We start from the raw sequence: 13,152 nt of genomic DNA, 5'->3' as shown, positions 1-13,152 counted from the left end.
CCTCTCTTCCATTTTCCTTCTTCACTCTTTTTTTCCATATGTTCTTAGAACAGATGGAAGAATTTTAAAGCAAAGTCCCTATCTTTTTTATTTTTTTCAAGAGATCCATCTGAATTTGAGTCAAGAGGATCTGCTGGAGGCAAAACAATAGGGCACAAGGTGGAGAGAACTGAAGAATGAGTGTGCCTGTGTGAGTGTGCAGGGTGTTTCAGGGGAACCAATGCTGTTAACCTGTTTGAGGTAAAGTGCCACAAGCTCTTAAAGCCGTGGTGACCTTGGTAAGATCCAGACATTTTGACCTGAAAGCACATATCAAGTGTCTCAGAGCTGAGCTTCTGTTGCCTTGCAGCTGACAACCTTGCTGGGTTAGACTTTAAGCGCAACTGGATAGGCTACACTATACCAGTCCCTGAATGGAGTGTGGCTTGAATTCGGTCAGAATGGCCTGGGTATGTCCTGAATTGGCCTGAGTTACACTGGTTTGATCTGACTGAGCTACACTTACATGGACTGAGTGCAATCTGAATGTGGGTTTGAGATGGCAGCTTGTGATAGGCATGTTCTAGGTAGGCTAGACTTGCCTGGGTTAGCTGCCTTAGACTGTGTTGAATCTGAAGCAGAAAATGGGACTGGTTTGGATGGAGTTAATATTTATGGTGGATGGGAGTGGGCTGATGGGAAGAGTTTGCCTGGATACAGCGCTGCTGAAATAGGGTGAGAGATTTCACTGTGGCTGGTTTAGAAGTCTCATTTTGCTTATACTAGGACCTGTTGCCCCATCTGGGAAGCCATTTGCTAGACCAGCGTTCCATGGATAGGAAAAAGATTATTCAGCAAGTGCCAAAATGGGATTCCCAAAAGGCTGAGAAAAATCTTTACTTCTTCAGTGTCCAGCTGCTCCAGCCATCTCCTTCTCCCACAGCCATGAGTGGTTCATGCCAGAATACCTGCATGTTCTTTCCAGTCTGGCCCACCAGGTCAAATCTCTTCATCATTCAAAATCATAGCCTTAAAAAGGAAAATCCTCCTGTCTGAGAAATTCCCCAACCAGGGATGGCTACTAGTGTTTGAAGTGAGGAAATAGGACCTGAAAACCTCACACATGACTTCTTTTTTAATGACGAAGTTTCCTTGATAGTGCAAAATTTCAGGCAGTCTAATATGGTGTGTGTAATGCATTGCCATAGTGTTGTTTATTGAGGAGATAAAATAAATACTTAACTTGGACACAGGGTTAATCCCCAAATAAAGGAAAATTCAGACTGTGTCTCAACATAAAAGACTGTGTACCTGAATGATCTAGCAAGTCAGTCTAGGTGACAGTGCTACCAAATGCCCTCCCTCCTAACTTGTTCTGACTCTGCTTTTAAAAAATAGAAAGAAATGTGTAGCGATGGGTGGGAGATGGTGTGGTCCCGGGGAGAAGCAGATCCCCATGTCCTTACACAGCTAGCAGAGAGTGAAGCAGGAGAGCGCAGGGTAGCACAGTGCTGTACAGCTGCAGGGCTGCTCACAACAGGGCAGAGCTCCCGGAGAATGTGCTCTTTGTTCCCTGCCTTTAAAGGGTAAGAGAAACACTTATGCATGGCAAATTAGCCCAAAAATGTATTTCTCTAAAACACCCGATTGTCTGGCCAGATCTGCAGCTGCAGGGAAGTTCCAGGGAGAGAAGGGGGAGGTGGCGGGAAGGAGAAGGAGGAAGGCAGGGAAGGAGGGTTTTGATGGCTGGTGGGGGGGGAAGAGGCAAGATGGTTGTGCGAATAAGAGAGAAATTCTCGTGCCTCGATTCAAACAGAGCTGGCCAGTGAGGGAGGGGACCCCTGATGGAGGGGCCACGTTGGTGGCCAGGAGACCACAGATGTTGTATGGTCTCCTGGGTGATAGGGAGTAGAGGGGACATGAGGCAGCTGTGCTCTAGACAGCGCTGAAGCAGGAGTTGGTGCAGCCGGCAGTGCCGGGGAGTCTTGCCGCCCGGCAGGTTCAGCTGTGCCATCTAGGCCGGTGTGCTCAGCGAGCAGTGCCATGCTCCTCTAGTCACCGTGTCGTGCGTCCCGGGGGCGACAAGTGGTGACTCTTCTCTCACTTCAGAGAAAAATATGCAGGGTGCGACTGTGCAGAGATGCAGAGCCTCTGCTATTCCCAAGAGGTGGCACCTGGTTTTAAAATGTTCCAAATGTACCGCTTGATTAGGAACTTGATCTGGGCTTGTTATGAATCTGCAGCCCAATGCTGATACCCATTTAAAATTTCCCAGACTCTATCTGGCAGACAAGTGATTCGTTGAATTTCCCTAGGGTTTGGAAAGCAAAGCCTAATGGTAAGATTCTTGACAACTGCTCAGACTGTGTAGTTCATGGTGAGTGCCACAGTCCTGTCCCTGCCCCAAGGGATGCCCCTGAAAGCAGAGTCAGGCCCACCATGAGCACAGCTGAAACCTCAGTGTCCAAGGAGAGTCTCCCACGCTGTCCAGGATGAGAAGTCCTCTTCGTATGCATGATGAGAATTTGTTTTCTCTTCCATTGTTTGCTGATGTGGAAGGACAGGTGCTCCCTGCTGTAAACTACAGTGCTTTGCAGGCACAGCCTCTAGGCAACCTGACTAGTCCTCATTACTACCCATTGAATGTGATCCAGATGCTGCTCTCAGGGGAAGCAGCTCAGGCTAGACTAGATTTATAGCTTGCCTGCTATAAATCCAGGTCCCAAGGCCCTGTCCTTTCTGTGATGTGACATGACCTACTTTGGGCAGACAGGAGAATCTCCTTCAAAGCCACCAGTGCCACCTACTGTGAGGGCTGATGAGATTGATAGGTAGCCTTAGGTTAGGCAAAGCTTAGACTGCCATAAGAAAAAGGAGAAACATGAGAGTCTTAGAAGGGGATTTGGCTTTGATACATTCCTGTGACTGTCTAGCTCAGGTGTAAAGTTGATGTTGCCACCGGTTCAAGTTAGCACAGGCAAACTGTTTCCATGTTGCAGCTAAACAAATTGGTGAACAGATTTTTTCCAAAGAAAACCCTATAACTCTTCAGGCTAGTAATCCAGAAGTCCTATGAAGTTCCCTCTCACTGGACTGGAGAAAGGGAAGGACAGATGGACCTGGATGTTTTATCTGAACAAGTACCAACTGCTGGTGGGAATTATTAATTCTTTCTTTTCAGAGGTTACATGAAGATGCTTTGGATGACACTGAGTATGGAGGTTCCTGCTGGATATGGAGTAGTACCTGACTGGGGGAAGTCAGAATTATGTTTGAGTATTTCCTATAGCAGAGAAGCTGATCACACCTGTGTGGGAGAAGCAGTGTGATGGGGAGAGGAGCAGGTGGGGAGCTGAACCACTCTTGAAATGAAGGGTTGGGAAGCTGTTGACAACTGTATAATCCTGTCATCATTACCTGGCTCATCTCTATGTGGCCACAGGGATGGTTCACTCATTTTATGTTTATGTGGGAGAAGAGGGTACAAAAAATGTTAGCTTTAATCGAGTCAGCAATATTTCTCAGCTTTCACACACTTCATTTTTCACTTAGGTGAAAAGGGGTCCCTCTGCGTGCATTGCCACGCATCCCTGCAATGAGAGAGAGTCTGTCCTGTCCCTTCCTCTCCTCCCTTCCCCTCCACTTCTCCTACAGCTTCAGACCTTCACAGCTCTGCCACCCAGCTCCTCACATGTCCCTTTAGAAATATCCTGAGCAGCAGCCGCACAAACAAGTGTGACAATGTTACATGAGTTAAAGCCTCTAGTTTTTGAGGCCACAAAGCTACAGCTGTACCAGCACTGGGCTTCATGCCTGACCTTCAGCGAGTGGATGGCATGACTGATGGCAGGCCTGCCATGAGTCCTGAGATCACTTGTGGCAAAGTGGGACTTGGGGAAACCAAGAATCCAGGCATACTTCAGCACTTTGTGGAGACCCAGGGATGGCAAGGATGTGGCATCATGTGAGGGTGAGAATGACTGGTACCAGGGAAGCATTTATTGGTAAATAATTTGCCAGGAAATGGGACTTCAGGGGAATGAAACTAGTTGCAGATCCAGACCTAATTCAACAAGCACTTTTGGCTGGAAAGCGAGTGTGGGAGGGGGATTTTTAAAATATCAAAACATTTCATTTCAAGACAATCTTCCTGAATTATTCTGTTTTCTAAATGCCAAAATGTTGTGAATGGACATTTTCATAGGGAATTTCTGACATTTAATTTCAAATCAGCATTTTGCATTTAAAACTTGACCCAGGTTGAAAAATGAGAGGTCAGACACAAGAGCCTAATAACCACAAAATAAAACCTGTTATTTCAAGTTCAGCAGAATGTTTCAATCACTGAGTTATGCTATTTGGAAAAAAAAAAAAAATCACATCAGAGCTCCTGTGCATATTGAGATCAACATGCCCCTACCTGACACCTCTGAGGTGATGGAGACACAGGAGCAGAAATGGCTGGTGTGGTTGGAATAAAACCAGCCAGGCAGTGGCCTGAGATGAACTAGAAAATGCCCTTGAGCATCCCAGACAGAATTTTACTCTTATCTCAATAAATTTCAGTCTGATCTCAATAAGGCTGCTTATGGCGGGATGTGAACCTCTTAGGGGTGCTTGTGTCTGTTCAGCTCCATGGGTAGCAACAGGCGAAGCAACGATGAGCAAAGCCCCTGTGGCTGTGACAGTTTTACCTGAGCTGTGATCTAGCTTTAGGCAAAGTGGCGACCAAAGTGCCATCGTCTTCCAGCACTGTCCTGCTGATCCCTATGAAAATCAGTGGAGCTCTCCATAGGCATGTGTGCATAGGCAGCTCCAGGGGAAAAAAAAATGCAAGCCTGAGCAAGGTCTGGGTGCAAGAAAATCTCTGCTAATTTGGGAAGAGTCCCTGATACTTCTCATAATGGGTGGGCAGGTTGGGGGATGATGGCCAAGCAGGGTGAAGGACACTGCCAGTGCTTTGAGAAGATGCTGTGCCCCCGAACTGCCTCTTCTGTACAAAGGCAGGTTGAGACTCGAGGGATGTGAAGAATAGCCTTCCTGCCCCTTCCCAGCCAGCCCCAACCCCTCACTCCCACCACCCCATCCTCTCCGCCGTGTGCACGTGGTCCCTGGTGGCCATGAATAGAGTTGGCACGGGTGGGCCCAGCCCGAGCCACTGGGGCTTATGACTCCCAAACTGAATAAACAGCATAAAGGCACAGAGCAGCCCCGTCGCGGCTCTGTCCCGACCCATCCTCCCCAGCTGCAACAGCATCCGCTGCGGGCCCAGACCAGCCATTCTTACCAAGTCCTTCTGTGCCGTTTGTCTTTCTCTCCCCGCTCTTGTCTCTCCCTGCCTCTTTTTTTTTTTTTTAATTTTTTTTTTATTTAATCCCCTTTTTTGAACATATCATTACAGGAGCAACAAAAAAGATGGGACAATACAGCCATTGATGAACTGCTCTCGTCCTCCCATCCCGATCCTCCCCACTCCCTCCCTCCCCTCCTCTGGTGCGTGCCAGCACTCTTTCCACCCGCCCAGGGCTGGAGCCAGCGCCAAACAACCTCTGCTAATAAACAAGAGGAACCAGATAAACCAGGGACACAATAGAGGGATTTGTTGCACTTTAGTGATGGTGGGAACAATGTCAACTCCGTGGCGCAGCTGCATGGACCCCCTCCCATCCTCTCCCCCCACTGCCTTATGCCCCCCGTGCACTTGCAGCCCAACACTGTGATTTATGAAAGGCCAAAGGTCACCATGCATTAAAGAGCTCCTTTCTTGCATCATTTATTAACCCCTCTATGACAAGGCATGCTCATTGCGGAGGTGGTGGTGGTAGTACAGGGAGTGGGAACAGGGTGGACGACTCTGTCCTGGCAGCACCGCACATTTCTCAGAGGATGCTGAGATGCAGAACTAGTGCTCAAGTCTGATTTTGCACTGACCTGGTGTGTCAGTGGGAGGAGGGAAAGTTTTGGTGAGATATGTTTTGGCCAGCAAAAGCGACTCATGCACTCCAGCACAGCTCTGTTCACATTTCATGCAGGTCACTCACTGCCTGCCCAACCTGCACTCACTACCAGTCTGGTGAATTCAAATCACATGCACACACCTAGGGCTGACCTGAAGGGTTGCCCTGAAGATCCCATAGTCCATATGTTAGGGTTGACCATGTTGGATCACCAGAGCCTTGGGTGGCCTTGTGCTACCAGGCGTGGTTACATGGGCCTCCTGTGATGCAGCTGGGAAGGGAGGAGGCAGGGGACGATGGAACAGTATGGACCACTCCAAGGTCTCCTTCTCAGGCTAGTAGAGGTGTGGCCAAAATCTCTTCTTGTCTCACCAGAGCTGGTTGCCATTACAAGCAACGCTGCAGTGTCACCATGCAGCACTTTCAAGCCTTCCTGTGTGGCCGTCAAGCAATGCCAGGAAATTCTAGCATGATAATTCACTGCCCTGATCTTTTTCTCCTGAAATTTCAGTGACCAAGTCAGTTTGGGTAAGATGATGCAGTGGAAAAGACTTCAGCATTGAACTCTGTGGTTCCCTGAGCTACAGCCCCATGTCCCCAGCTGTGCTTGAGGGCTCCGTGGAGTCCCTGTCCATGGACAAGCTTGCTCAGGAGGACAAACCCCATGGCCATCACAGGCTGGGAGTGATGGGCAAGCCCTAGAGAGGGAGTGTCTGCTGGAGTTCATGTCCACCATGAGGGCAGTGGGGTTGTGCTGGCGCCTGGTTGCCTGGCCCATCCCTCCTGGCTCAGCAGAAGGGAGGCTGCAGTGTTGATGGGTTGGGACATCTTGCCCCCCCCCCCCCCCCCCCCCCCCGCCCCTCCCCGAGAAAGCAATGGATAACAAGGAACAAGCTTAAGTGCTGGTAGGAGGCCTTTGAGTATGAGTGTCAGGGTGAGCCCCTGCACAGGGCAGAGGGGACACAGAAGCTGGGGTGAAGGGGAAGATGGTCCCGCTGCCCAAATGCCAGTCAGTAATGCTGGTTACCAGCTGAACTGCTCCTGCCCTGGCTTTGGTGCCTCGGCCTCGGGCTGTGCTCCCTTGCTCGCTCTCTCTTGCATTCCTCCGGGAGCTGATCAGGGCTTGAATGACACCCCAGATGACTCTTTGCTATTAATTCCTGTGAACAGAAAGGGCTCCTTGTTCTCCCAGTCCTACTCTCTGGAGGAATTACAGGGGCCAAGGCAGCAGGCTGAAGCCTTCCCAACTTAACCCTTCCCCTGGCTCCCCAGGAGCCTCCCTGCAACCAGAGGACCAGCAGAGGTGAAGAACACCCCGGAACCACCTCAGCCACCACTGAACAAGCCCACTGGGGTCACCCAGCACTGCTACAACCACAGGTCTTGTTGGGAGGGTCCCCTTTTCTGGTTGTTCTGCCTGATCTCGTACAATTCCCTTCCACCCCCCTCTCTGGGCATCTCTCCTCTGTCATGAAGACTGAGGGCACCCAGCTTCCTCCATTACATCACATTGGGTATGCCAGACTCCATCTGGGAAGAGGCAAAATCAGCCCCCTTCTCCCCCAGCTCCCCACCCCTTCAGCGCTTGCTTTTTGGACTTTGCTTTTTGGAAGTACACCTAGCCTCTCCAGCAGGAGGTGAGGGGGTTAACAGCCAGGGAGGCTCTGTGCCACCCATCAAAGCAGGTAGCAGACAGACATGCTCACCCCATTCCTCTTTGATCTTCCCAGACCTGAGTAATGCAGGAAAATTGTCCCATTTAGTCATAAGAAGTCCTTGCCATGCCCATGAAATGTTGGGCTGGCCAAGACAACAAGATGGGAGCTCGCTGGGGTCTTTGCAATGCTCAGAGGTGATTGTCCTCTCTCCTTTCCATGATGTTTTCCCTACGTCTCCTTTCTGAAGCAGCTGGCACTGTAATCCACTGCTTTAGAGCAAAAAATGCTGCTGAGCAAAGTCTCCTGCTCAGCCACATCAAGGCATCCACACCAGTGGCAGCAGTGGCATGGTTTCCTGCACCTGCGGCAGCCGTCACTGTGCCTTGGAGTGGGAATGGGGTTTCTCCTGCTCCGGACCTGGGTGAGACACTGCAACCATGTCCCAGACCCAGTCCTCAAAGAGCTTCCCGAGGACTCCCATCCCACCCTGGGGTGATGGGAGCACAAGGGCCACACAGCAATTGGCATCACCCAGGCCATGTTGCCCATGGGGAACGATAACCCCAGAGGAGGGCAGCCACTGTGGCCTTTCTTTTGCTGCCACATGCAGGACAACTGTGTTGACAAACAACCCAGTCAGGCAATAAACAACTCCAGGCATTGTCTGCCTTTTGTTTCGCCTGATACCCCATGACAAAAATTACTGCACACCCCCTGCAGCTAACTGTCCACATGGATGTGGTGCAGTGCTGCCAAAACCCAGGCAGGGCTGCAGTCAGCTCTTTGCTTTTCCTGAGTGCCCACACAGCTTTATTTCTCCTTGGGCTGCTTTGCAGGCAGACACTTCACCAGTGCCCATGCGTGGAAGCAAAGAGGCATCTGGGAAGGTCTAGAACCAATATTGCGAGCTTCAGCACAAAACAGTGAGGGGTGATGAAAACCAGAGCTCAGCAGTGGTTCCTGTGCCCAGCTCCCTGTTGGGAGGATGCCTGTGGCACAAGGCAAATTGAAGGGCTCTTTGGAGACTGTGGCCACCACAGGATCTTGGAGGGTGACAAAAACGTGGGCTTGGAAAAGCCTTGAAAACAACCCTCATGCTGGGAGCCTGGAATGGCGGTCATGACATCAGATCAAGGAGAAATTTGTAGAGAAGGGCATGAGGAAGTGGTGGAGACAGGGCTGGGCTTGGGTGCTCCAGCAAAGGGTACGACCTGGTCCTGATCTCTCCCAGGCTGCCATCAATCATGTCCCATGATGTCTCACGAGTGAGACCAGCTGCAGACCCATAGATTCTCCAAGTGTTATGGTGGCCTCTCCCTTTGCTCCTCCCCACTTTTCCTTGGAGCATCACACTCAGGACATCTTCAAATAAAAGGAGTGACCATTTGAAACATTTCTATTTTTTCCTGTTCTTTCTGTGGATTGTTCAGATGGTCACCTGCCCACCCCCTCACTAGGCTCCACTTCCCCCCAGGACTGAGTAACCAGTTTCCCAGCTATTTTGTGGTCATGGTGATGAGGTGTGATAGGGCCCGTGGCATCTCCACACCAGAGGTGGCATGCAGTTCTCACTATGTTGGATATACTGTTTCTAGCTGGGGCAGAGGGAATGTCCCTATCATCCACAACACTCTCATGACCGCCTGGGTTGCCTAGTTCTCTCCCTTCCTCTTTCTACCTCCTGGGCCACCATGGGACTGAGCAAATCCATTCAGATGTCCCTGCACCACATCTTGGACGGGGAGACATCCCCCTGCTTTCTAGCAGGAGGACTGCCCCCCTCCTCTTCCTCACCAAGCCCTCCCCTCCAGCCACAGTGGGACCAACAAGCCTCAGGCAGGCGAAGATGCAAATCACACATGGGAACTGTTAAGGGCTTGGCTTTGGCATGGGAAACCTGTCTCCCCTCCCTGACAGGGAGAGGAGACTTCTGCATCCCCCACCCTGTCACAATGTTGGGATGTTCACCCCCTGTCCTTCCCACAGCATCACAGAGGGACACAGACAGTTCAAACCCACACCAGCCTACCCAGAGGGGATGAGAAGGCAGCAGGGGCAAGACCCTCTCCCATCTCCAAATCCAAAATCTTCCCCCCCCGCCACCCCTTCTGCCCATCATTGCCTCATGTGCCCACCTCCATGGGAAGGGGATTTTGCAGAGAGGCGGTGGCGCCCGCTCGTCCATCCCAGTGGCTGTCCCCATCCCAGCCACCGCTGCCGCCTCAGCTCCTCCTAGCCTGGGTCTCCTCTCCAGTCTTCGGGTCCGGAGCAAGCTGGACGCTCTTAAAAAGCTTTTTATGTGCGCGCGCGCGTGTGTGTGAGTGTGTGTTAATCACATGATTGTAGTTCACCTGTATCCTGAACAAAGACGGCGCACTGTTTAAGGCCCAAACAAGAAAGCCGGCAAGGGAAGGAGGGGGGGTGTTGGGAAAACTGAAGGGGCTGTTGAGAGAGCAGGCGCACGCGGGAGAAAATCCTTATCAAACTCCCAATTCATGGGTCTCCCTTTCCCTCAGCACACTGCGGGTATTGTTTGGCTGGGGGGTGTGTGTATTTTTTGAATGTCTGTGTCATTCCCCCCTCGCTCCCCAGCTCTGACGCTGTTTTACTGTATGGAAAGATTTCATGGGGAACCCCTCCCATTTTCCCAGGCAGTCCTGGGACAATACCAGTGCTGTGCCCCCGAGCTGGGTAGGGGACAAAAGCTGGCCCTGGCTCTCACACTGGGGATCCTGCTGCTCCTCTGCTGCAGACAGGCTCTCCTCTCTTACTCCTCCCTTGATATGGGTGCATGGGAGAGGTTTCATCTAGCAAAATTCCTCCTCAGCAACCTCAGTGGTCCCACCTTGGTGGTGGAAGTGTCCCACCAATGTGGTCCCCTCACTGAAACCCTATTGAGCAGGTGTCCCTGCCTGCCCATGTGATGATGCACCTTGCTTGCCAAGCACCCATCCCAGAGCAGAGTGCCTTTCCCATTACCCTTGGGAGCAGTGTAGGCTTAGGGGCACCTAGTGTAGTGGGACATCTCTACTTCCCAACCCACTTTTACCCATTGCCCTCCCAACAGGGCTTTATGGTGGAGAAGTGGCATCCTTCCACCTTGGCATATTGGGGACTGAGGCCCCAAGAAAACATTTCACTGACGTGTCACAGGAAACTTGTGGCTTAGCAAGTTCTCTGGCTCATGAACTACCTTCACTGGTAGATCCTTCACCTGCAAAGGACTGTCCGTTTTTTATGGACCTGGAGCACCTCATCCATAGAAATATATGCTGAAAAGAAGGGGTGGAAACCTGCTATATGAGCATTTCCCCAGGGACCAGTCATTAGGAAGACTTGCATTTAGAAAGACCACTTCTTCAATGTTAGCTTCTGTGGCCAGTGGTACCTCTTGGAGCGTCCTTGTCTATAAAAAGGGCTCCCAGGAGACAATGGAGTAAGAGGCATGCCACCCCAGTGATTTCTGAAACAGGGATGGTGTCTTCTCCTTCCCCTCTGCCTGTCTTCTCGCCTCAGCTGAATAGAAAGTGTCACACCTCTTCTTGCTGCAGTAGAGGTGTATTTTCCACAGCTGTCTCTCCTGCATCTACCTCTCTGTAGCACAAGAGAAGAGATGACACATGGACAGAAGAGACTTGAAAAAGGATATTCGAGCAGTCAGTGCTGTGAGAGGGAGCTGAAAACAGGGAAAAAGATGCTAGGGAAAGACAGTTCAGAAAGAGGAGGCAAGACCAAAGGAGACAAAAGGCAAGAAATGCAAAAAAGCAAAACGAAGGGAAAAAACCCTTTCCCTGCCATTTAGGTGTGAGGAGACACTTGACACTGCAGATTGCAGAGACTGTGTGGCTGGTACCCACTCCTTTGAGATTGTCCCTGTCTGCAGCTGAGGCACCCACAGCTCTTCCAACAAGGCACAAATGGGACCCAGCTCCTGTCTGACAGGTAGCAGGTGTAGTGAGCAGTGGGACAAACACCGATTCAGAGCCCTGTGAGTTACTGAAATCCCTTCAGGGTTTGATCCCTTTCTGCTCACCCACACCCTGTAGGCATGCAGGAAGATGTGACCCCCATCACTCACTGTCCTTCTGGGATCAAGCACCGTCTTGTTCTCCCCACAGAGCTTGCCAAAAGGCAGCTGCATTTGGGGTATGAGCTGAGCAGTCTTTGAAGCTCCTCTCAGTGCCCTGTGGCGCTCCTTTGTCTCCTGTTTGGGGATCTTCTCCATCAAAGTGCTAGGAGGAGCCCTGGCCTCTCACTCCCTACCACTTGATGCCCAGCACCCTGTATCCCCACTCTGGAGGGAAATGAGAAATACCTGCCCTCTTTCCCAGGGGGTCCACAGAAACCAGCCACCTGAAGGGACGACAAATAAACAGCCTTTTTTTGCCATTTTCTGTGGCATTCTTCCTCCCTGCCCCAGGTTGGAGGTTGGCTGCAGACAGGGGAACAATCAGGGCAGTGTTTCTTGGCAGTGGCTATCTGCCTGTGGGACAGACCAACCCTGCAGTTCTCCCAGCAACTCATATGCAGGGTCCCTGCAGCTTGAGGATGATCCTTGCTGGCTGTGGGAAGATGCCATGATCTCTGCAGCATCACTGACTGCATCCAGTGGGCCATGGGCAACTTTGTACAAAGTGTCCTTGTCCCATTTGTTTTCTCAGGTTATCTGTCTGCCAGACAGAGGGTAAGCTGTCAAAGTGCCCCTGTCCATGCTGCAAGACTCCTCCTCATGACAACCACAACTAGGGTCTTTCTTGGTGAGAGAGCTCATCCCATACTGCAGGACTTGAGGTTCACCAGCTGCTGCTTTGGTTGAGGAAGCTGGGCCTCGATGCTGTTTTGATAGGCCCTGCACTGGGTTTTCTTGGATCCATGACAAAGGCACCCATATTCCTCTCTTCCAAAGGAAAAGTATTCGAGCCCATCTGAGCCCATCTTTTTTACTGGAGTAGGTAATGCTGAAGAGAAGAAAGAGATGATTCCCTGAGAGGTTTTTTTGAGGGGTGGAAGAGGTACCTTTAAGCACCTCTGCCTGCTTGATGCCAATGGCATGCAGCTGTTCCCCCTCCCAGCTCTGTTCAGTAAAGACTTCTCACTGGCTCTAGTAAGGTTTTCCCTGCAGTCACCCTATGTTTTCAGAATTTAGCTAACTTAAGAGCAGATGTGCAAGGAAATGGCCCTATGCTGTCAGCCAGGTCTGCAAGGGCAGTGGCCAGCCCCACAGGTTTGCTCTGAGGTCTTTAGCTCAGGTGCTCAGCACCGTCCTCGGGACTAGTTCCCTTATGCTTCACATGGTACCAGCCAGTGATTTTGCTGGGTCTTCCTAACACAAAGTTTCTGGAGAGTGCATATCTGCTACAGGAGTTAAAAATGTTCTTGAAATCCCTTGAAGCTGTTTCCCTGGGTCACATTCATTTTTTTCTTTGTATTTTTTGACTGAGCACTGAAGTGTTTTCAGGTTGGCTCTGCAGCGAGGAGCTGGAGCAGGAGCTAGGTTTATCTCATTCCTAACTCAGGAGGGCCTGGGAGGATCATCAGATTCTTTGTGGGTAATCCCT

At 50.9% G+C, this 13,152-nt stretch overlaps 1 protein-coding gene across 1 annotated transcript in view; it reads right to left on the bottom strand.

Annotated features, from left to right (window-relative positions):
- PICK1 (protein interacting with PRKCA 1) overlaps positions 1 to 9,848 on the bottom strand; it is a 34,764-nt gene extending 24,916 nt beyond the window's left edge. Inside the window, exon 1 of the mRNA XM_074902478.1 lies at positions 9,730 to 9,848. Coding sequence (XP_074758579.1) covers positions 9,730 to 9,735 — 6 coding nt within the window. The 5' untranslated portion in view covers positions 9,736 to 9,848. The remainder of the gene's footprint in view (positions 1 to 9,729) is intronic.
- Between the last annotated feature and the right edge of the window lie 3,304 nt (positions 9,849 to 13,152).

This window comes from Athene noctua, chromosome 3 (genome assembly GCF_965140245.1).
Source record: "Athene noctua chromosome 3, bAthNoc1.hap1.1, whole genome shotgun sequence".
Taxonomy (NCBI): domain Eukaryota; kingdom Metazoa; phylum Chordata; class Aves; order Strigiformes; family Strigidae; genus Athene; species Athene noctua.
The sequence above is the reverse complement of the archived record's forward strand: the minus strand, read 5'-3'. Positions and strand labels throughout refer to the sequence as shown.